Source organism: Podarcis melisellensis, assembly GCF_964234715.1.
Source record: "Podarcis melisellensis genome assembly, chromosome: 2".
Lineage (NCBI taxonomy): Eukaryota > Metazoa > Chordata > Lepidosauria > Squamata > Lacertidae > Podarcis > Podarcis melisellensis.
In genome coordinates, this window is record NC_138529.1 from 86008592 (window position 1) to 86033182 (window position 24591).

The 24591-nt window shown below is 44.1% G+C and overlaps 1 protein-coding gene across 13 annotated transcripts in view; it reads right to left on the reverse strand.

The window, feature by feature from the left end:
* GRIP2 (glutamate receptor interacting protein 2) overlaps window positions 1–24591 on the reverse strand; it is a 355815-nt gene that overhangs the window by 34748 nt on the left and 296476 nt on the right. For all 13 annotated transcript variants that reach the window (XM_081901426.1, XM_081901423.1, XM_081901420.1 and 10 more), the window contains exons 8-12: window positions 12057–12204; window positions 9670–9839; window positions 5920–6045; window positions 5036–5188; window positions 3401–3587 (exon numbers count right to left, since the gene is read on the reverse strand). In XM_081901426.1, coding sequence (XP_081757552.1) covers window positions 3401–3587; window positions 5036–5188; window positions 5920–6045; window positions 9670–9839; window positions 12057–12204 — 784 coding nt within the window. The remainder of the gene's footprint in view (window positions 1–3400; window positions 3588–5035; window positions 5189–5919; window positions 6046–9669; window positions 9840–12056; window positions 12205–24591) is intronic.

Below are 24591 nucleotides of genomic sequence, written 5' to 3' on the forward strand. Positions count from 1 at the left end.
AACAGTCTGGACTACCAAAATACTAAACACAGTGTCTGCAAAAGATATATTAACTGTTCAACAGAAGAAGGAAAAAAAAGTTACCTACTAACTTCACTGGAGAGTGCTAATATCAAAAGTTGCAAAGGGGAATTGGGAGATGGGGAAATTGTGAGTAAATCTGTTTCATCTCTGATACTGCCCTGTTTTTATCTCTGTGTTTAACCAGCATTTGTTGATGCAAACCGGCTACTCTATCTTGTTTGAATCCTTCTCAAGGGGAAAAAAAATCATTCGCAGGATCTGAAAGGTCAGTATTTGCAGAATGTGTCTTTTAGAGATAAAAGTATTTATTAATTGATTTTCAATATTTCTATCCTGCCTTCCTATAAAAAAAGAATATTCAAGGTGTCTGCTGCAATCTGGATTTTAAAGGCTTTTATATGGGCTAACCTAGGGGAAGAATGAAGGAAAGGTTTACCAAACCGCAAATATCACTAATGGTTAGGGGGTTTTGTTTTGTTTTTTTGTTTTGTATTGTTCAACAAAACTATCCAGAAGGTAGAAGAAATAGGAGTGTGGGTAGAGCAAGAAAATGAGCAAAGCCATCCAGGGTCACTAGAAACCTGGTCACTATGGGGTGTAGTGGTTAGTGCCAGACTAGGAACTGAGAGACTGGAGTTCAAATCTCCACTCAGCCATGAAACTCAATGGGTGACTTTGGGCCAGTTACAGCCTCTCAGCCTAACCTATACCTCACAGGGATTAAATAAGGAGGGGAGAACCATGTTTGCCACCTTGAGCTCCTTGGAGAAATAGTGAAATATAAATGAAACAAACAAACAAACAAACAAACATGGCAGCCAGACCCCAAAAGCATAAAGCAAAATCCGTCCACCTCACACTTCTGTGGCAACGTTTCCTTGGCCCTCTGCAATGAATCTAATCATCCCAACCTCCAGTCTGATTCCTGCTGATGAGTCTGGGGTCTGAAGTCACCTGGCATGAATATTAACCACTCCTGTGCAAATGTGTGACTCACAACGCAGAGCATGGCCCTCCATTTATGGGTTTTGTGCTTAACAATCTATTGGACAAGTAACAAAGCCTAGAAATTGATTGGGTCTTCTGTGCACTGCCAGATATAGCTGGCCACAAGGCATAACCTCAATTAAAAACACAGGAGTCTTACACAATATGTCCCAAATGAACAATTCCAAAGGATGATGTTGCATTGATTGAACAGGTGGTGCAGTGTAACTTACAGAAGCTACCCTTTGGGGTTACCAGTGATGTTCCAGACCCCAGGTAAAACTGTACCCAGCTTAGCTGGGCAGATATTGCAATCTCCACATGAGTGGAGGGAACAAACAACTAACAAAGAGAATCCTGCCGGGCAGGCATGGAAGGAAAAAGCTAAATGCATGACTCATTCAATTCAGGCAAGTCCATACAGCAACACATTGCTTTTTTTTGCTTGGAGCTTTCGCAATAGCATAAAAAAACCTGGGCTGATTCCAAGCCCTCTGGAACTGCAAGCTTTGTTGAAGCCTGATCTGTTTATTTATTTGTGTGTTGTTTTAAAGCAAACAAACTGGTGATTTCATAACCATGAAGTCCACCCAAACTGCCGGGAGTAAAAGCAGCAATACCTGGGTCCATTCTTTTCTTTCAGATCTTATTGCTGGTCTTAGCTCCTTCAAGGAAAGGTGTGATAAAAATGCAGTTGGAGTTCAATGGCTGACTTCGGTGTAAATTAACTCACAAGCAAAAACCAAACCAGCTCAGATTTCATTCCTTTCACCCAACAACTACAGGCGACACAATGCAACCACATTCTACACCGCAATTACTGTCTGCACTACACTTGCGCTAGCACTGTGGGTGAGTGACTTTGATAACGATATCCTGTGCCAAAATGGCTACTTGGGCAAAATGGGAGCTATGGATAACAAAAGGAACACACATACAAACTGATTTCCTAAAGCAAGGGTGGGGAAAATCTGTGACTCTCCATATGTTGTTGAACTTTGACTCTCAACAGCCTTCACCACTGACAAGGGTGGCAGGGGCTGATCAAAGTTGGGGCTGATCAGAGTTCTAATCCAACAACATCTGGAGGGGGCATCATGCTGGTTACTACTTAGGTACAGGCATAGACCGATTCGTGTGGGGCTTCTGTTCTGAGGCACTGCACACTTATGTGAAATCAGAACACCCATTGAGAAAGCCTGCAAACACCCCGTTTCCCCCCTTTTTGTGACGTTTTCAGGTCACTTCTGGGTCTGACATGATGCACGCATGCATGGTCACACACATATCAAACGCGCCTAAACCAGTTGCTGCCTGTATGTTGCTACCTTTCTCATTTTCAGCCTACGTTTATTCAGCATGTCTCTATTTGATCATGTACCCATATCAATCTAATACAAAGAAAAAATATATTTGTGCATGGTTCAGATAATGCAGGGAGGAGGAACTTTTTCCAGTCCTAGGGCCGCATTCGCTTTCAGGCAACCTTTGGGGGGCCACGTTCCAGTGGTGAGTAAGGCTAGAGGCAAAGGCAGGTGGAACAATGTAGAACAATGAATGAGAATTGGTACCTTTGAGCAGTAGGTTGCTTCCTCTACATGCCTTTCTCTATCCTCCACCCAAGAAGCAATCAAGAAGCATTACCAGAGCCCAAGGACACATTCCAGCCAGGCAAAAATCACTCTCGGAGGGCACAAGCAGGGCTGGTGAGGAATGTGACTCCGAGGGCCAGGCAGAGATGTCTGGAGGGCCACATTTCCCCCTCCACCCTAGGCCTGAGGTTCCTCACCTGCTGGCTATAATGCCTCTTGGAACTGCACCCAATATGAGGACAGGTGCCTTTTCTGAGAAGAACGAAATGAATTGTTATTCCAGAGAAGATGCAAGCTCTTTGCTGCTCCTCAGACCGCAGATGCAACATCAACGGAATCTATTCCTTCTGGCGCTATATGAGGGGTGGTCAAATTTAGACCATAAAGCAGAGTGCGCCCTTTGGGTTAATCAAGCTGCAGGCTCACCAAGATGATTACAGTGCAATTTTAATGGATTGTAACCATTTCATGGTAGGATGCTTTTGATTGTTAGAAGGTTGAATAACACAGCAAGAAATCATCAAACCTCTAGAATGATGATGTTTCGTCTTGAGGAGGAAATAGAGCAAGCTGTGTCGAAACGGAGCACAAATAGGTAGTCTCTCTGATAGATAATTTGTGGCAGGCACGGGCTTCCTATTACTACTCCCTTGACGGATGTGCCAGCCCAAAGTCACAAACAATTAGAATTCTGAGGAAGGTAATAAAGATGTGACCTCTGTGTGTGGGGAGACACCTCTATTAACAAAAGGGAACGCTATCATTATCATTTGAAACCCAAGAGCAAGGTCTCTAACCTCTCTGCTGGGCTGTCAGGCTCAATAAATCGGATGAGAGGTGGAGAAGAGAGAGTTTCAGTAGCAAAGATCCCTCCCTGCAGCTGCAGTCCAAAGCCATTCAAGGGGTCTCCTCTTAGAATCACCTCTGTTGTTTCCGTATGAACAATCTGCCCTCCAGGTCCCACAGTGCTAGAGGCCAATGACACTGAAAGAAGAGAGACAGCATCAAGGTAGCAATACACTCTTTTTGGAACATCTGCAATTTGTGCTCTGTTTTTACTACAAACAACACCTCCCTTCCTTCATTTTGAAGTACAGTGGTACCTCAGGTTGCATACGCTTCAGGTTACATACGCTTCAGGTTACAGACTCTGCTAATCCAGAAATAGTACCTCGGGTTAAGAACTTTGCTTCAAGATGAGAATAGAAATCTCGCAGCAGCGGCGCGGCAGCAGTGGGACGCCCCATTAGCTAAAGTGGTGCTTCAGGTTAAGAACAGTTCCAGGTTAAGAACGGACCTCCAGAACTAATTAAGTACGTAACCAGAGGTACCACTGTACATTATTTGATCCCAGAGCACTAGGCTTTTGCAGTCCCCAAATGATGGACCTAGGTTTTATATCTATCATGACCAAAACTATTCCTCACTGAACAACCCAGAAGCTTGCACCCATTGGAAATTTGCCACCGGAACCCAGTTTCTTAACTGTTTGGTCAAACCCCTTTCAATCCTAGTCTGGGGTGCAGAGAAAGTCTATAGAGGGCAACATCATATTACCATGTGGCCCAGAGAGATGAAATATGCAGCTAAGGCAGGTTTTGAGCTCAAAGAGAGATGCACACAGAACATAGAAGAAGTGCTGTGGTTACAACATCCTCCTTGACTAGCTGCAGTAGGAAAGATCAGCTCAAAGAGGGAAGGGAAACCCAAAAAGAGGAAAACTAACATCAGATAAACTGTTTACCATACAGATGAACTGATGAATGGCTTTGGGATAGCCGCTTTTGATTGTTAGCCGCCCTGAGCCCAGCTCCGGCTGGGGAGGGCGGGATATAAATAAAATTTATTATTATTATTATTATTCCCAACTGCACATTCACTAGGCTGAAGACTGTGGTTGAGGGGGGCCGACAGAAACACATGTTCAGCTCTACTGCGCACATAATGGAGTGTGTGAGTTAAGTAACGCCGTCAGTAGGCCTGGGCTTGATATGCATGCCCCGTGATGGAGGAGGAAATAGGGCTCAACAATTTGGAAACACCAACATCCAGATACACCCTCTTTAAAAGGTGAAAGGACAAAAAAGATCCCAATACTAACTCTGAGCACCTTCCAGTCATTAAAAAATATGTCTCTAACTCTCCCCCCCACAGCTTCTGGGAACCACTGAGGCAAGGGGCAGGAACTTCAAGTTTCTAGCAATTTCTGAGGGGGATTTGAAAGCTCCACAGGGAACTTAAGGGACCCCCAATAGAAAAACTGGAGGAAGAATTGAAAGGATATGCATTCGCCTTTTGTTATTTACTTTTACAAAAAGAGAGCAGAGAACTGCAACAGTAGTTTAAGTAATGAATACTTTACTTGTATTCCTGAACAGAGAAGGCTTACATACCTACCCACCCCCCATTAGTCAACTGCCTGTGACCCTTACATGAGCTTTTGTGCTCCTTCTTTCTTTGTCTTCTCCTCAACATGGTGGCCCGTGGGCTCATGGGATGGTTGCTTCGAGGTAGAGTATTAGAATTCTGGCAGGCAAACGCTGACGTGTTCATCGTGGGAGATGCAAAGCTGGCAGCTACAAGAGCTGGATAGAAACGCAGGCTTAGTGTCAGAAATCAGCCTTTCTTGCCATCATTGTTGGCCCCAACCTTTATCTTACACGTGCCTATTTGTGTACAACGCACATGCCTGAACATATACCAAAAATGTGTAGCTTACTAGTAATTATTTTCCCCTCCCCAAAGCACTTTAAAAAAATAGTTATGTTAAAACTTCACCCCACCCCTCTGCAGGATGCCAGCGTATTTTGCTGGCCTACAAACCTACAAACTGCTAAACCTGCCAAATTCCACATTGCTGAAGGAGTTTCTCTGGAGCTTTCATCGTAGGGACTCCCCCACTCCTCAATCACATTCTTTTAGAAAAGAATTAAGTGGAAGATTGCATCACTACACCATGTGGTTCATTGTGCTTTCGTAAGGAGCACAGAAGGGGTCCTGGCTGAAGACCTAATCTCCTTTCAGTGGACAAGACAGGTAAAAGTAAAAGAGAGACAGATGACAATGAATACCAAGGGTGTGCTAGGGTAGAGTCAGGAGAAGTTGACGGAAGACTAGGCAACTTCCATAATGGCTTTGTTTGAAGACATGGGTCTACTGGATGGAACAGGAGAAGTATGAGATGTTTTGACAAATGGAAAGGGGGCAAGGCTTGTCCACAGGAGCAAAAAATGTGGCAGATTCTGTGCTGCTTGCAGAGAATGCAAAATTGTGGCCGGGCAGATCAACAGAGAAGAGAAAATCAAGAGAGTGTTACATTTGCAGTAATCCTGGCTGGATGTCTGGTTCCAGGTGGGTGTCTTGCAATGCCCTGGATGGTGAGTGTGGCAATAGCTGACGCAGGGATCCCAGCAATGGTGGTGGTCGCTCTTCTGCACTTTGACTTTGTCCAGCATGATGCAGGAAATATGACAAAAAAAAGAAAAAAGGACAGCGTAATTATACATGGCATGCAAAGCAAATTTGTGGTTATCGCACTATTGGGGGGAAAACTCAAGAAGAGTTCTATCAGGACAGAGTCTTCATCTGTTTGGGGGACTAAAGTATATGCTATTAAAAGCCTCCTCCCCACAGCCACACAGCTTCAAAGATCCTGGTAGAGGTTACAGCAGTCTACAGACTGCACAAGTTCTGTTTGTGACTTTCATCCTAGAGCACAGGGCCCTTTGCAGGGCTAACCAGATTCAGCATAGATTGACCAGTCCACATGACTTCCTTTCCTCAGGGAAAGACTTAACCATCCCCTCTGCTATATTTCTGCTGCTCATCTGTGGGCATGTGAACATGTCACTGGGGATAGCATTTGTGGGAGAATCATTGCTTTAATTATCAGGAGGTTATACAGTTAAGAGATCCTCTGCAAACCAAGAAGCAAGAAGTCACTGCTGACTCAAAATGGAAATCACAAGGTCACATGCATGCATGACTCATGATGCTGCCTTATACTGCATTAGACCCTTGGCTCTCATAGTATCTATTGTATCATCTAACCCAGAGTTTTCCAAACTTGGTCTCCAGCTATTTTTGGACTACAATTCCCATCATCCTTGACCATGGGTCCTGCTAGCTAAGGATGATGGGAGTTGTAGCCCAACTCATCAATATATTTCTAGGGAGGGGCCCTTTCTAATTCTGCTACCTGACCGGAAGGCCCAGGTTCAGCTCCTGGCATTTCTAGGTACAGCTGGGAAGCACTCCTTTCTGAAACCTTGGAGAGATGCTACCAGTCAGTGGGGACAAAACAGAACAATGATCTGACTGTGTATAGGGTAGCTTCCTATGTTCCTTTTAAGTGAGGGAGCTAGGAATAAGATCTTCTGCATTTAGGACATGTGCTCCACCCCTGAGCCACACAAGGTGCTGAATACCGTTCTCTTGCTTATCAGCTAAGGCCTGAAACAGCAACTCTGGCTCATTGGCCATTGAAGAAATCTTTACCATGCCCGAATTTAAAAGATATCGTTCATGGCAACAGACATTATTTGCCCATGTTAATGATCCCCGCCCCATTACTTTTAAAACTAGCAAAGAAGAGCACGTGAATGCTCTCTCAACACACACATGGAACAGAGTGTTCTTCAACATCATTTCATTGAAAAATAAAAATGCTTGAGGTTATTCTCTTTTTGCTGATTTCATAGTGAATGCAGCTGCCTGTGTGTCTTGGTGTAACCAGAAACAAGAGTGCAGAGACATTTGCAAACACCTGACTCAAGGCAATTATATTTCTATAAATTGGCCCCAGAAGCTTAGCATCCACTGGAGAGTGGACGAAGGGAAAATAGACTGCTGATGTTTAGAGTCACGCAGGGAAATGGCTTTTTAGGTCAGAGGCATGTAGCAGAGTCACTTGTCGTGGGGGTGCTATTCCTACAAAATACTCCATGCCCTCCATGCGCTGCCAGCATTTAAGCTGCCTCTGAAAGTTCAATTTGTAGAGCCGAGTATCTCATCCGTGAAGGATGGTTATCAGACTGTGCAAGGTTATAAGAACTGGAGTTTAACCATAGCTAAGAGAGATCGCTCACTGCAATATCAGCTGAAAAGCAGGACTTGTGGAAATTTATTCCTAAATCGCTGAGAATTTTGCCAGAGAAACTATAGTCATTTTTACTAAGCCATACTTCTAAATAACTTCTGTAATAATGTTCCCAGCTGTCTGCAAGCACCTGCACATATAAACTGTCAAACCAATACTTCTGAAGTATGCCACTAGCACACAAAGAAGTGGTACTGTCAAGAGGAATGGGAAAGTGTGAACTTTCACCTTGGACACAACACCCAAATGCCAGGATTTCCATAGGTCAGGGATAGGGAACCTGTGGCCTTCCAGATGTTTCTGGCCTTCCAACTTCCATCAGACCCAACCATAATGGCCAATGGTGTGGGATGATGAAAGTTAAGAACGTAAGAAGAGCCAATGGCATCCTGTTCTTACAGTGGCCAACCAGAAGCCAGTGGATAGGGCCAATGAGAGAGGGTGGGGCAGGCAAGAGGGGCCATTTAGCCCAGGGCCTCCAGCTCAAAGGGGGTTCAATTTTGGACACCTGCTAACTTGTTGGCAATTTGTTATTTTTTCCGCAAATTGTTTTTATGCACATAGAACTGAATTGAGACACGCCCTCTCATCTAGAAAAGCATTTGTTTAATAATAATAATACCTAAGCAACTAGGTATCACTCTATTTTTGGTGCCTTATGCTTTTGGGTGTTGTTTTTATTAGTATTAATCCTGTCAAGGAGTTTTTGGTCCTGATTCCAAAGTTCTTTTTAGCATGCAGGGGGCACACACTTTGACCAAGGGCCTATCTCTCACTTAAATAAATAAAATCTAGATTTACATACATTTTAGTTAATTAAATTTGCATGTGAATAAACACAATAGTTCTGAAGCAAAAGGCATAAATTATTTGTTTTTAGATGTTCCACAGGAAACACGGAATAGGAGCATCTTAGAAAAAACATGATCTCCTGTATGTGAAATGGGGTGGGTGGGGAATCCTCCTTCTAAAATGATGGTTGCCACCCGCACTTTCTTTAAGTAATTTTCAAAAAGTTGCCTGCTGAATTAATGTAAGCATCTTTTCAGGGAAACTTTTTTTAAAGATATATGAATTAAGTGATTTATCATTTAAAGTTGTAGCCCTGGTTTAATTCATAATGCAGCTTCACCCATGATGGTAATAACATTCATCGGGTACCTTCTGTGCCATCTTTTAAGTGTTTGCTGAAAAGAATCAGGCAATTAAGAGTACAGCCCCTACAATGTTTTATTAATATTTGTTTTTAATTTCTTTTAGCTTTTAACTTGTTTTTTAAAATTTTTATGACTTTACTGTTTGGCTTTATGTTTTTTAATCACTGTGGTTTATTTTTATGATACAGTGCGTTATATAAATGAATATCTCACTGTATAAGAGCACACAGGACATAAAGCTGTCTTTGGTTTAGCCATAAGCCTTGCTTAGAACAGTGTTTCTCCAATGAAAGGTCAATATTAGCACAGCTCTCATTTTACACCTGCCAGATATATATTTACCTGCCTGTTTGACTAAATGAATATGAGTTCGTGAAAACTGTCTTTAAATAACAACTATTGTGTTGGATCCAGAGTCATTCATGCTTATAGACAGATTAAATCTGAATCCAGCTGATTGGGTATGAATATTTTTTGGAAGATCCACGATCCAATGAAAGGTCAGGTTTCAATCACCTCTCACCTGCTTTTAGCATCCTTATCCATTTTTTTTATTTAGAAGATGTATAAAGTGCTTAAGAAAGAAAATCCCTAGGTAGTGTACAAATAAAACTGCCTATAAAACAGTTAAATCCATAAAAATGCACAATATAGTCTATTATGTTTCTATGGGATCACAATGCCAACCAAGGAACTCTCACAACCTAACAGATATTCTGCAAAGGCCAGACGGACACAGTTTGGCTATTACACGCCAGTTCCCAGAGGGAGCAGTGTTGCGTCATATCTTACAATCAATCTTGGCACACACCCGTGTCTGGAGGCTTGAGGGGGAGTCTACTCTGGTGTGCAGGTAGTATCTCCAACTTGACGTTTTCTGACGTTGCAGCTAGCAGTTGGGTAGCCTCCAGCAAGGAGCAATGTTCAGTGCTGGTGCCATCAATGGAAAGAATGTGATCACCAACATGCAAGGCCCCACACCTGCAGGAGAAGACACAGAGCAAAACAAACAGAGGAGTCACCTGTGGTCGCCACTACAACAATTCACAACCTAACTGATTCATGCAAACACACACGCCTCACCCAAGTCCTGTTTACCATTGCGTGGAACCTGCTTCCTGCAATGTTCTCTGTTGGGATTTAGCTGAAGTCAAAATTTAGAAGGCCAGGGGTCCAGCCTTGGATCCATCTGGTTGGACACACATGAAAGCACAGAGATTTCATCCAAAAGGCTATCAAGATGGCTTGGCTGCGAAATGAAGTTACCCTTCACTATGAACTGAAGCGAAAACATTCATGTGTCAAACAGAGTCTGAGAATTATCTTTAAGTATCCAAGGGTCTTTTCCAGGCAATAAATATCCTAAACTTTCTCCTTATTTGCTTTTATTCTTTGCCATTTGGCACTTCAAAAAAGAGTTTGAGTGATCAGGGCAGACAAGTTCCAGCATAGGAGATAGGGACCTTTAAAGCATTTCAGAAGGAATGTTTTGGAAAACAAAATGTTTGTGAAATGACACACGCTGGTACTAGATAGTGTTTAACATTTTGTTGCCTAAAAAGAGGAGCACTCCCAGGATGCAGGGGTTGTATACACACAAACCACATTTCAATAAGCATTCAAAATAGCAAAAGGGGTGGTAGCTGGGTGGCTGGGGGAAATGGTATTTCTCACCAAAAGGTTGGGGGAAAGGTAAAGAAGTGTGAAGCACTGGGGAAACAAATTCCCCACTAAAATACTTTGAGACAAGACCTCTGAAACATGAACAACAAATGATGTATTTATTTATGCCACACAAAACAAAAACACGCCTGTAAAGGGCCAAATAAAGTGTACAAGAAGACATACTGTACTTAATGGCAGCTCAGTCTTTGCCAGAAAGCCACTGTTCCATGCATCAACTGGGATCTCAAGCAGAAACTCCCATTTTTTTTAAAGTTATGCTCATAGAGACACATTCACCAGGGCCTATTCAGTCTCCAGCAAACTGAATTTGGTTATCTTTAACAAGATGGTATGGTGAATTCACTTGCAACAGCATTCTCACATGCTTCTGTTGGCCCTTGTGTCTTGCACTGCTGGCCTTATATCAATTTATAGAGCAGTAGCTGTGTCAGTCAGTTGCAGCAAAAAAGAAAGAAAGTGTTCTTTCAAGGTGGAACTGCGGAAAACCACTGCTATAGAAGAGAGAAAGATGAAAGAGTCCTTTGGCATAAGCTTCCATGGCCTGCAGTCAACTTCATGCATCTGATTAAGGGCTATCCTGAGTTAAAGTATGTATACACTCATGGGTTTGGTTTTTTTTTTGAGCAAGTGGGAGTGTCAACAATGAGGTCAGATGGTGCTTTTTTGGGGGGGGGGTTACGCAGGGGTACGCATACCCCAAAACATTTTGTGAATCTAAATTTGGCCTCATTGAGGGGCAGTATTTCAATATGAGTAGGAAAATGAGAGTACGTCTAAACTTTTTTTAAGAAAAAAAGCACTGAGGTCAGAGAAAAATAAAATGCAGGGGCTGTTTGCCTTTAAGGTACCAAAAGACTCTCTCTGACTTCTGTCAGTGGTTTGCAAATATTCGGTCTTGAAATGAGGGGCATATACACAGGATATTCGCCTGGGTCTGCTGGGCCTTGCCATTGTCCTATGTTACCTGAGTAAGCATTCTAGACTGCTGGTCTTCAACTGATGGGTTGGGAGCCACTACCAAGTTGCAGCCTAACCTCAGGTGCACTGTCCACCACATAAATATATGGCTTAAAAAACATGAGATGGGTCCCCAAGGACTTGTTTAGGCTAAAAGGTGAGTCCCAAAACTGAAAGGGTCGAAAACTAGTGCCCTAAAACACACCCCTGTGTCTGCACATAGCATTAGAAAATTGGTACTCTGGTCTTTCAGAAACCTGCCTATCCAGATTCATCCCATCCAGAAATCCATGGTTCTCCAGGATACAGTTTGAAAACCCTGCCCCTATGCTGTTGAGCACCCCAGCTCCATTGAATATACTGGATATTCCTTATTTATGGCACATAGTACCCCTTATATTGATGCATTTTTCACATACCACCCTACCCCACTCACTCACTCACCCACCCCACTCCGCTGCCCCATTAGTTTCAAGAGATGGAAAGATTTAAAGTATGAAGAAAAGGGAAACAAAGTAGACATGGGAGAAGACCCCACAGAGTTTGGCTTTGTACCTGTCTACCACACTGGCTGGCTTGATCTTGTCAATGACTATGACCTGCTTATTCCGATGGGTGTTTGTTGCTAGTGTGATTCCTAGTGCAGAGCCGGGAGTCTTTGCAATTTCCACTAGCAAAGGACCTGAAGCATTGGCTACTGTATCTATAAAACAAACAAACAAAAAACACATTTCATGTTGCTTCTGCTCAAGTCGTCCCAACGAGGACGCTGGCCAGCCTACAAAGTGCAGTGTCCCCCTCCACCCCTCCGTCTTTGCCATCGTCCTTTCCTGACAGCTTGAGGTCAACAGTGAAAAGACAACGTCTGCTGAGAATGGGAATGGAGCAGTGCAGAGAGGCTTAAGGTAACAGGGAGCAGAAACCAGCAGCTGAACAAACTGCAGGGGAGGTGCTGTAGAGCAGCTGGAGCAAGCAGGGTTCAGGGCCAAGGGATTAGCCAGATGCTAGGACCATGGATAGCTCCAGGACAGATCAACTGCTAGAGTTAAACTGAGCCTTTATTATTTTGGTGTATTGCTCAGAAGTCTGAACCAAGTCTTGTCCCTCCTTGGTAGATTTTTTGCTTCTTTTCTATTTTTTTTTTAAAGACATGTGGGGTTTGGGGAGTCATGCTCTGGCCTGGAATCCAGTATTTCTTTGGCAACCTGTGGCTTCTTGACATCTCAGGCAAGAAGGACTGAGGTGAACATGGCACCCTCAAGAGTTGGTTGGGTTGTTCCTCAGGAGCATCAGCTCCTGCTCAGTAGTCTGGATTGCTTGTCCACACATCTTTGTAAGAAAGACTCATAGACTGGATTGCAGGTTCACCAAGGCTACAGGGATTTCAGAACAGCATTTCTTCCATGTTGCTATATCTAGATATGTACTGGGAGCCAGATATAACATCCACTAGGGTGTGCAAACAGCTTTGCATGGGGGATGAATTACAAGGTCAAGTCAGGTGCTTTCTCACATCCTCAAGTCAATGTGTGATGTCAATCTCTCCCCCCCCCGCCATCAGTTCAAGGCCCCCGAAAGCCTTGTGTCACTTTGTTTCTATGTTTTTCTATCTCTTATAGCTTCATGTTTTCCTATAGTTCTTTATTTCTCTATTTCACTACTTCACCTATTATGCAAGTAGAAACAAGAACATCTAATATTCATTCAGATCACATTCCTAAATGAAGGCTATAGGAAAACATATTTTTAAAGCCCCACATTATGAGATTAAGTATTGAGACTGAAGCTGTATACACAAACATAATTCTCTGCTCTTTGTAAATTATAATCTTGGCATTTCCTGTTTAGATTGGTTTCAAATGATCTAATTAAGTATTACTTAAGCTAAAGCTGAACAGCTAGAAAGATAGCATCAGACTAAGCTCTGCAAGACTTTAGATCTGAGCTTTCCAGCTGCTCAAATTTAGTAAAGTTAGCTTACACTGGCATGCAAATGAGCTTCAAAGTTTGCAGAAAGTGATTGTTGCTTTGACCTAGTAAGTGCAACTCAGCTCTTTGGCAATTAACTCTATTCCATGAGACAACAGATAGGAAAGGAAAACTTTCAGAATTCAAGAAAGTTCCAGCCTCTTTGGGCCAAGGGGCACATTTGCAAATCTAAACAAAAAAACTATTGTGAACAGAAAAAAATGAAACTGTGACCCCCCTGTTCTGCAAAATTATTACTGTTCAATTTATGTGCTTGAAACTGTATGTCATTGCCAACCTTTTACCACCTTAGGTGGGTACTTATTGAATAAGTGCATGTTTAGAAATCAAAGGACAGATGACTTGGCATACATCAGTATCCAGCACCTTTCAATAATACAGGAAATTGCTTTTTTTAACATGAAGGTAGTTAGGGGGCAGATAAAGGAACACCCCCAAGACAGGAAATACCTATCAGCCTAGAAACATAAAACCTCTTCCCCTCAAGGCAGGAGAAACTCATCACAAAGCAGTAGTATTCATTAAAAAGATAAAAAATGAATGAATCACCACATAGCCTGCAATCAGGAAGTTCAGAGCACCTCCGATACACAGAGGCCAGCAAGTGCTATATTAACCTGTTCTGTCACTTCAAAGGAAAAGCTGATGGAATCAATTCAAGGAAATCCTGCAGTCCCTTCTTTGCTTCTTGATGAGTCAGAGCAAGGCTTTTCACTCCCACACCACCATGCCTATTTCCTTTCCACTCTGATAAAATGCTGGTATATACAGACTTTGTTCATCAAGGACAGCCGGTCCCTGTTTTTTGGTAACCGCCCCCCCCCCCCTGCCCGATGCTTTGTGAAAATGTTTGCAGTGAGAGTTGCTAGCATTGCCCTTCCTCGGGGTCCAGCTGCTTCCCTTCATGGGTTATAAGAGTTAAACCTCACCTGAGTGACTCCTATCATTAGGGCACATATCCATGTAAATGCACGCGTGGGAAACCTCAGGCACCATGCAGTGCCCACAGCCTGGCATTTTGTCACACTGCAGCTATGTTTTGAACCGTTTTGTCGATGACATATTGCCTGCCAACAATGTTTTGTAAGTTATTATTGTTTAACCAAAAGAGCAAACTATTCAGTCGGGTGATTGTAGAAGAAATGAGTACAGGAGACAGGAGATACAGCACAGCTTTCGCCAGCCACTGCGCAGCAACGAGTATGTAGGAGTTCAGAAAGTGATCCTTGACATTGGAATTAGGGTGTTAAAAGTCTGTGCCCATTTGCAGGGTGTGCTGCACCTGTTAGATTCAGAGCACCGTCGGTCCCTACGTCCCAGCCAGGCATGGAGAACTTCATTCCACCACATTTCCTTCTGGGCACATGCCAGTTGTAGGCTGGGCCAGAGACAACATGGGCAGAGCAAAGAAGGAAAGCGTTACCTTTGCACAGTAGGCTTGTTTCTACTCACTTGCACTCCCCGCTCTGTATCCTCCATCCAGGTGAGCAGGAGGCATTATCAAAGTTCAATGACATTTTCCAGTCAGGTTAAAAAGAACTCCAAGAGGGGGGGAAAGCAGGACCAGTAAGGGGTGGGGCCTGGGGAGAATCCAGAGGGCCAGATAGAGATGTCTGAAGGGCCGCATTTGGCCCCCAGGCCTGAGGTCCTCCATCCCTGGGCTAATGCGTCTCAAAACTACATCCTACGTCAGGGATGGCCAACTCCCAAGAGACTGTGATCTACTCACAGAATTAAAAACTGGCAGTGATCTACCCCCTTTTTTGAGCTTTTTTTAAGGAAGGGAAGCCCCATTTTGTTAGGGTGCAGGGGAAAGTTGTTGAACTTTTCTTAGGGAGAAGGAAAGCCCCAGTTTTTGAGAATTCAAGCCTAAGATCAAGGGAGAAAGGGGAACAACCACTCACCAACAGATCGCTGGGGAAACAAACAACCTCGCCAAGTAAACCCCGTCTTCCGTTCTGCAGATCGTGCAACAATGCAGAGCTGGGTGAGGGGGTGGGGGTGAATTCTATTTTACCAACGCTAAGGAAAAGGACCCAGCGATCGACCGCGATCTACCAAAACCTCCTGGGGATCTACTAGTAGATTCTGATCGACCTGTTGGACATCCCTGTCCTACATACTAACAGGCGCCCTTTACTTGGTCTCATGTTCCAGGTTCCATGTCATATGGATCAGTGAGTACATATACAAAACATACAGAGCTTAGAGCATGGTAACTACTGCTCATTAGGCACAATTTTGCTGTGTACCTTACAAATATAGTTCAAAAGGCATAAGATGCATCTATGTTGCTTCTGTAATACGGATTCAGAGTTTATTACGGGGGCGGAGGGGAGGGGAAATGGCAGCCATGCAATTAAGGTGTTATTCATGACAACTACAGAGCTAAGCTAGCTTTTTAATCATTAGCAAAACAAACCAAAAAAAAAAAGCCCAACCTCATCCGTATATCAGAAAAGCATTGCATGGTCAGGCCCTACTGCCTCTTCTAGGGGCCTTCCCAGAATATTGTCTTGAGCAATAAAGGCACAGCTGGTGCTCAGCTGTTTTCAGGGGATCCAGGCAACTTCCCCACCACAATGTTGGCACTGCAGGAAAGCCACATTTTCTCATCACCCTCAACCTGCATATTTTTGGCTGTTGAGAACGTGGCATTCTCCCCCTGCCTCCAGCACTTCAATCATGGTTGTGAATGACACGGGGACATGTGTGCCATGTGCCCCTATTGTCTACCGTCTGCAATGCAGTAAAGTGCCATTGTGCTTATGTCCTGCTTGTGGGCTTTTCATAGGCATCTGGTTGGGCATTATGAAAACAGATTGGGGGATTAGGAAGGTCTTTAGACTGATCCAGGAGGGCTTGAATTAAGTTCTTCATGCTACCTCCCTCCCCTTTTGCATTGGTTCACTGTTTTGTGAATTTCCTTTGGCCTCCCTACCATTCTTCCAACGCTTTGAATGAATTTTGTAGTTCCCCACTCTGATGTTTCAGCACTTACTTCTGCTGTTTAATAATAATAAAAAAATGCAAATATCAGCCTTGCAGGGGGGCTATAATCTCCTTCCAGACTGCAACCCTACTTAATCCACTGCAAGATCTTCCACCACTAGCACCCAACCCAAAGCTATCACTGGTGTGACCGTAAACAAGGATGGAGGGGTTTTTTATTGGTTGCCTGGAAAGGTCCACATTTAAAATGCTGCAAGCTGTCTTGTTTAAAAGATGCCGGATAAATAAAAACAGCACCAATTCAAGTCTCATTTTAAAATTTCAGCTTGCACTGAAAAGCTAAGAGGGAACTAAAAAAAGAGAAGTGTTAGCTCCAGGGAGGAATACAGAAAGATATGCAACAAACCTAAAGGCATCAGATGCTTTCATTTCCCCCAGCCAGAAGATCCAGACTGATTGGCAACGTTTGCGTTAGCAACATTGCCAAGAGCCAGGAGTATCAGACACCACATGCTGCTGACATCAGGTAAAGTGAACAGGCGGCTATTCTTCCTCTGGCTCTGACTCCCATGTGCAATGCTGAGCAGAGATCACCCATCCAAATGGGGGCAGAACTCACTGAGGGCAGAACCAGGTGCCATCGAGCTGCTGCTCTTCTCCATGTCCTTTTCTCCTGCTAACGTCTAGTATAGTTTAGGGCAAGGTCTATCGTTTAGAAGGGAGCAGATGCTTCCCATGCAGGAGGCCCAGGGTTCTATCTTTAGCATTTCTGGTTTATTCAGGACTGGAAAACACGTCTGCCTAAGACCTCTGAGAGCTATTGACATTCAGAGTAGAGGAACCAATCGCCAGATTCAGGCTACAATAACGCTGTTTACTTCCTGCCTGCTCCCCCAGGACAGCCTCACACAATCAGCTGTCAGCACCAGGGCAGTGTCAAGCACAAGGCAATGGCATCACACACTGTGTTGTATTAGGGGAGAGACAGTCAGAAGTCAGACATAATGGGAAACCGTGAGTTGCCACTATGTGTCCAAGCAAAAATGAGCCAGGGCTAAAGCACAGTTTCATATCCTGGTTTGTTCCCTAAGTAGAGGTTGAATGAATTCCCTGAGTTTGGATATCATGGGGAACTGTGGTTTGTATTAACACCTCACAGGAGCAGGAGACGAAGAAAGGAGAGAGCTGGCTGTGTGAGCATAAGGCTTGCCATGGCTCATTCCCAGTGAAGGAAACCACGGTTAACTGTGATGTCTGAATGAGGTCATGGAGTGGGGTAAGTTCTGTGCCAGGTTTAAATATAGAGTTCTGAACTTAGAGAAGACACATCTCTGACTTGGCTCAAATTAGGGTCCAGTCAGCAGAAGCAAGGTGTATTGTCAGTACTATTTTGAAATTGTTGTTGTTGTTTTAAAGGCAAATTGAGTTAAGTCTGTATCAGTTTGCTTATTTGGGGTGAGGAAGGTGGAGCAATGGTGTTAGGGCAGGGACTTCAAGATCTACTGGCAGTACATAAACCCATCAGTGCAGACAGGCCAGTGGGAAGTAACAGACTCTAAATAGACCCCATGAACTCTTAAATGTTGCATCCAACACAGGAACACTAGAAGGAAGCAGGAGAAGCCACAGCTAAGCTACAGCATATTAACATATTGTCCATGCAATTCTTACTGAAAAGCTTCAGTCAACTGTTTTCAGGCACAGTGGTCTGCTTAAATATGGCACTGTGAACGATCAAGAGCTTGACATCTCTTACTGCTGAGCTAAGGGCAGAGATGTACAGCTAACCGCCCCCCCCCCCCGCAAACTGTCCACCCCACCATAGCAGCAGCTTTTATAATTCATGTAGAAATAATCAATAAAAGGAAGCTAGCCCTGAAAGGGTAATAATATCTTGCACGATTGTATTGACTACACCGTAAGAATTGCAAAATGCTTTACAAGCAATGAATTTGGCTTCTCAGCACCATTAGGAAGGGTAGGGGTCTGCCTGCAAATTACAAACAGGAAAAGCAGCAGATGAACAGTTGCAGCAGAAACATACTAGGAGCGGCAAAAGAGGGTCAAAGGAAGATGAAACCACTCCGACAGAAATATACTTTGCCCCTAAAGGTCACCCAGCTTTCAACAAGAAGAAGAATGGGGAGCTGGGAAAAGAGATCTGTTTAACGTTTCTCCAATATCAATCATTTCCCCATGGCCTCCTGATGGACTGCTGTGATGTAGTTTTGCACACGTACAACCCCACTCCCAAGCAAAGACTCTGAGAAGTGTATTTGGTGTGCTTTACTAAAGATGCTTAAAGATCTGCAGGAAGACGCAACAAACAAGTGCGTGTTTGGAATTGGCATGGAGAATGGAGGGCATACAGGTCCAGGTCCCTTATCTCTGGTCTTAGGCAACACCACTTGACATGAACCTTGTCACCTAGGTGAGATTCTCATTGCCAACTCAGCTTGAAGGTTAGCTGAGGGAGGGGGGGTTCTGCTGTGTAACATTCAGCAGGACTATTTCTGCAGGTCCCCAAATCAGACAGGGCATCCCCTTTAGCTGGACAAGCAGTTCAGACACCCCTCACATATATCCAATTCAGTCTCTGGAGATCTAATGTGAAAGCAATGAATCTCTGATTGTCTGCTGGTGTGTTAAAGAGCTCCTCTGAACTTCCCTTTGTGCTGCATGTGCAGGCAGAGTTTTGGGATTTGGAGTTCCGTGCCCAAATGGTGGTTGTTTTTTGTTTCTTCTGGCACTTTCCCAAGGAAAACCCACATTTTACCGCTGAATCAAAGCAAACAATAGGAGGATATCCTTCCTATGCCCAACCTGTTTATTATGTAAAATAAACTGGAATATTGCAAAAGCCATAAACCTGTAGTAATCTGCCTCCAGAGGAAACACCACTGGGATAAGCATTGTTCCCTGGACCTTCTTATCTTTCAGAGAAGCAGGGGTAGCATAGCAATATATTGCACCTAGGTAAAAGTACCCCTGACCGTTAAGTCCAGTCGCAGACAACTCTGGGGTTGCGCACTCATCTAGCTCTATAGGCCAAGGAAGCCGGTGTTTGTCTGCAGACAGCTTCCAGGTCATATGGCCAGCATAACTAAGCTGCTTCTGGCAAACCAGAGCAGTGCATGGAAATGCCATTTACCTTCCCGCCACAGCAGTACCTATTTATCTACTTGCACTCTGACGTGCTTTCGAACTGCTAGGTTGGCAGGAGCAGGGACCGAGGAATGGGAGCTCACCCCATCACGGGGATTCGAACCACTGACCTTCCGATTGGCAAGGCCTAGGCTCTGTGGTTTAGACCACAGTGCCACCCGCATTCCTATATTGCACATACATGCACTCAAAATGTTCCTCTTGCTGCTCACAAACACATCACTCTTCTTCTTTGGATTTGGCACCAAAGTTCCCTTGGAAAGGATACTACAAACTTCCGCATCCTTCATGTTTGATTGTGTCGCTCCACCAAACAACTTAAGACAACAAGCTGCCATTCCTCCCCTTGCTTCTCTAAAGGCCAAGGTAGACATGACAGTGCTAAATCCTACTGCAATCATGTGGGAAGTGAGGTGGGAGAGGAAGAGAGAACGCAGCCCACCTAAGGAAAAAGTAGGGGCACCCAGCTGAGAGGAGATAAATCCTTCTTGGCTTTACTTCCCTGAAGCCCTTTCATCACTGCACACTTATAATATTTATTGACATTTGTATGCTACCCCAAAACATAAAGTTTCCTGCTTTTTTCTTAGCCACCTCACTTCTTGTTTTGGAGCTCCAGCTGAAGCTGATGTTGACGTGGGGTGGAGGGCTCAGATTTCTTTCGGAAGATTCAGATTTCCATGCCCCTTCTGCGCTTTAGACAGGATCATGTAATGCCTCCATTACATGACCCTCGAAATTCACAAAACCAGCCAATATTATTCCAGATGCATTTGGTATGGGCAGAGGATACATATAAACACAGGAGATGCGCCATACAATCCATTGCAAGGTACAACCCAGTTGCTCAGCATAACTGATCACCCACTGCCAAAAATTAGGCTTCTGATGGAAGGACCAGATTCGTGCAACATGACAGAGGGCATGTGAAGTATGGCATGCACACCTTTTCATGGGGCAACAACATCCCTGCCCACCAATGCCTCCTGGTGTGTACACAAACAGAAACGAATCTGACACCAATGAAGCTGTGCTGATGTGGAATAACTATGAAATGCACTGGGGGAGGGAGGAACAACATCACTGTGCTCTAAGGCAGTACAGTGGTACCTCAGATTACATACGCTTCAGGTTACATACGTTTCAAGTTACAGACTCTGCTAACCCAGAAATAATGCTTCAGGTTAAGAACTTTGCTTCAGGATGAGAACAGAAATCGTGCTCCGGTGGTGCAGCGGCAGCAGGAAGCCCCCTTAGCTAAAGTGGTGCTTCAGGTTAAGAACAGTTTCAGGTTAAGAATGGACCTCCGGAACGAATTAAGTACTTAACCCGTGGTACCACTGTAATGTGAACATGCCCCATTATTCCACCGCCACAAAACACCTTGGAGATCCTTGACAAATGGCAGCATTCTCCATTTGGGAAAATATCAACATGTAGCTTTCTCACTCAAGTATAGGAAGGATTACTTGGTTAGCTAAACATTTGTGTTCCCAGATCAAAGACACACCAGGAGCCGTCTCTCACTTTAATTCTCAAAGTAACGGCTGGGAAGCTTTTCATTCCACCTTTTAACATATGGATTAGGAGCTATCAGTTGAGTGACTGGTTTAAAACTAAGTACTTAATTTGTGTCCACTGAGGGGTGGACACATAGGAGCTAGGAGAGAGAAGCAGGTATGCATCCTTCAGATATACTGGGAAAAGTCAAATGAAAAGGCAATTGGAATGAATCTGGGGTAAGAGTTCTGTTTTAAATTTGAAGGCTGTAAGCCTTCTTTGGTCCTTCAAAGAGCTTTGCCAGCTATGGCACCAGCTCTGCAGATCAGAATCCCCCAAATTATCCGTGAAATTTGTACAACCAAGAATTTCTAGTAGGGAAGAAAAAGTTTTCCTTCACGGGGAACAGCTTCCCAGCACTTTTTCTGTCCCGTTCAAAATATGTCAAGAGCTCTTGTGTTACGAACAAAAGCTTAGAAGCATGAGGCATCTAACCCCACCATCACCCCGGACAGAAAACTTCAGGAATAAAAGTGTCACAATAAGGGAATACATGTTGGCGGATATAAAGAAGCAAGCAAACCCAAAGAAATATATGTGCCTACAAGGCAGAAAAGCAAGGAAATATTCACTCTGATGCGCTTTACTTCAATAAGCCAGCTCCTATCAGCATCACCCAACCATATGCAGTAAACATGAATTAGACCGATGTCTCGAAAGCCTATTCTTATGTCAGTTGTTTGCAATCTACAAAATATTTTTTTGCTCATTTCTGTCAATGCGTATTTGCTCTATATTCTGCAGTGCTTTTTTTCCTTTTTCAACTCCAGGTATCATTGAGGAGCTACTGCAAATCACATCTGAGTTTCAGTTGGAAAACTGGCAAGCAGAACGACTCTGGCCTTTGATGACCTGGTGCCCTCCAGATGTTTGGGACTACAAGTCCCAACTGCCCATGTCAGCACGGCTGTGTTGGCAGAGAATGATGGGAGGTGTAGTCCAAAACTGCCTGGAGGGCACCAGGGAGGTGAAGGAAAGTCGGCTTTAAATCATGGCCTCTTGGGTGGAGATGCATGTTCCACATTGTGATGTGAGACAACACAGATTCTGGAAGCAGATATCCCAAGTTGAGAAGTCAGGCTGAATTGCTACACCTGTAATTTATTGATCTGCACTGTGGGGCTGGGGAGTTTCCCCCTTGTAGATATGAGATGAAGGTCTGCTGGACAGATTGGCAATTAAGAACCCAAAGACAATGATGCGCTGTACAAACAACAATGCAGGCTGGGTGCCAGTTTGCATGTGCTTATTTACATGTACAGAGGCAAATTTAGAAACAATTTCTATAATTTAAAATAGAAACATGATACATCTCACCACAGTGTGGAAGGCTGTGACCTGCATGCCTGCTCAGTCTGCTATGCAGGTAACAACTGTCGATGGGCAAACTCCGGGTCCCTGCTCTCCCTTCCTTTGGCTCTTTATTTTTAAAGTGGACAACCCTTCAAATAGAGAACTGGGCCCTGTAAATTAGGACACATGGCCACTATATCAGGGCCTAAGGCGTAGATAAACAATTTATAATCTGGGTAATACTTGACAGCAGCACATCAGAATGTGTAAGTGGGAATGCATGATCAAATACTGCTCCACCACACATCAAGGAGAAGAGGTCTCACTTAGCCTTCTTTGTGACATGCTAGTTTTACATATGTAGGATTTCCTACCCCCTCAAAGGAGGAACCAAGCAAAACATGGTCCTCTCCTACTTACACCATAATGTGCTCCAGTCCAGTTTAACACACAGTGACCTACATGTGGTGTGATGCTGTGTATTTTTTTCTGTGTGTGACCAGCTATGAAAGCTCAAGAAAATAATATTACAGTGGTACTTCAGGTTACAAACTTAATTCATTATGGAGGTCCGTTCTTAACCTGAAACTGTTCTTAACCTGAGGCACGCTTTAGCTAATGGGGCCTCCCACTGCCGCCGCCGTGCGATTTCCGTTCTCATCCTGAGGTAAAGTTCTCAACCTGAGGGACTACTTCTGGGTTAGTGGAATTTGTAACCCGAAGTGTTTGTAACCCAAGGTACCACTGTACACACCTCCCCCAAAGCCTGCAGGCTTTAAAAAAAACTGTTATGAGGTAGTACTTAATGTTATCAGAAAAGGTGCAGATGGGGAAATAAAATCTTTGTTCCTCAGCTGATTTCTTGAGTAAAACCCCAAATTTGAAATTGATATGAGATTCCCTGCCTCCCTAAGCAAGTATCAGCTTCAGGAAAGCATCTCCACTCAGGACTGTAGTAGGGGAGAAACGGTTAACTTCCTTTATTTCAGGCCTGTGCAGGGAGCGGGGCAACTGGGTACACTTGCCCCAGGCCTCAGAAGGCAAAGCTGTCTGAGGGGGAGGGGAATCCACCAGGCGCCTGCCAGACATACACTGTCATGCCAAGAACTAGACTCCCACCCCGGGCCTCAGACAAGCTCTGCATGGGCCTGCTTTCTCCTGCCTTCTCTGATGATCAGAAATCTGCACATGAACTCAAGGACATGTAATCCGAGTTATCTGAGTTATCAATTGGCCCTTGCTTTTGGTTAGAGCAGAGTTTCCCAAACTGTGTGTCGCGACACGTTAGTGTGTCCACTGCAGTTTGTAGGTGTGTTGTGTGAATGCTCCTCACACTCCTCTTGGGGGTGGAAAGGTGTTAGTTTAACCTCCGGCTGGATAGTAAAACTGAATTACTGTGTCACAAAATGATGCGTGTCTAAAAGGTGTGTCACCAGCATGAAAAGTATGGAAAGCTCTGGGTTAGAGTAATGCTGTTATCTCCGTTAAAAGGTCAAAAATTGCTTAGTTCTGACCCACCCCTCTCCAAGTTCAGAAGATATTGCAAAATATCTAAAAGCTTCTCCAATAATTCTACACACACACACACACACACACACACACAATCTAGCTGCACATTGACAATGTTCAATTTGGGGAGTGGGGAGCCATTCCACAGTCCCTGGGCACAACTTGAAGCATTCTGAAGTGCAGAATTTACTAAAACGAAACTATAACCATTCTCTCCCCTCCCTCCGCCCACCTTTCTTTGCTCCAGAGCTTAAACTAGGTGACGTGGTTCCTTGGTTTACAATGAGAAGTGCAGGGGGAAAGGCTTTAAAAATAGGCAGTCCAGTCTGTCCCCCCCACCCCCGAGAGGCATCGCACTCTGCGACAGTTCACCGCGCTTCTGCAGCCAGCACAGCTTTGGACTCAGCAGTAACCCTTAAACCCATCATCTGCACATTCTGTTCCGTATTTTCTGGCATGAACTGCTCTAATTTGCCACACAGCAGCTACATGCCTCCTACACAAATTCCGTGAAATTCAAAGGCTTGAATAGATGCTGTGCCGAAAAAAAACACACTTTGCATTGGGCTCCTGCATCTCCGGCAGAAGCAGTGACCTACAATGCAAATCAAGCAGGGTTCCT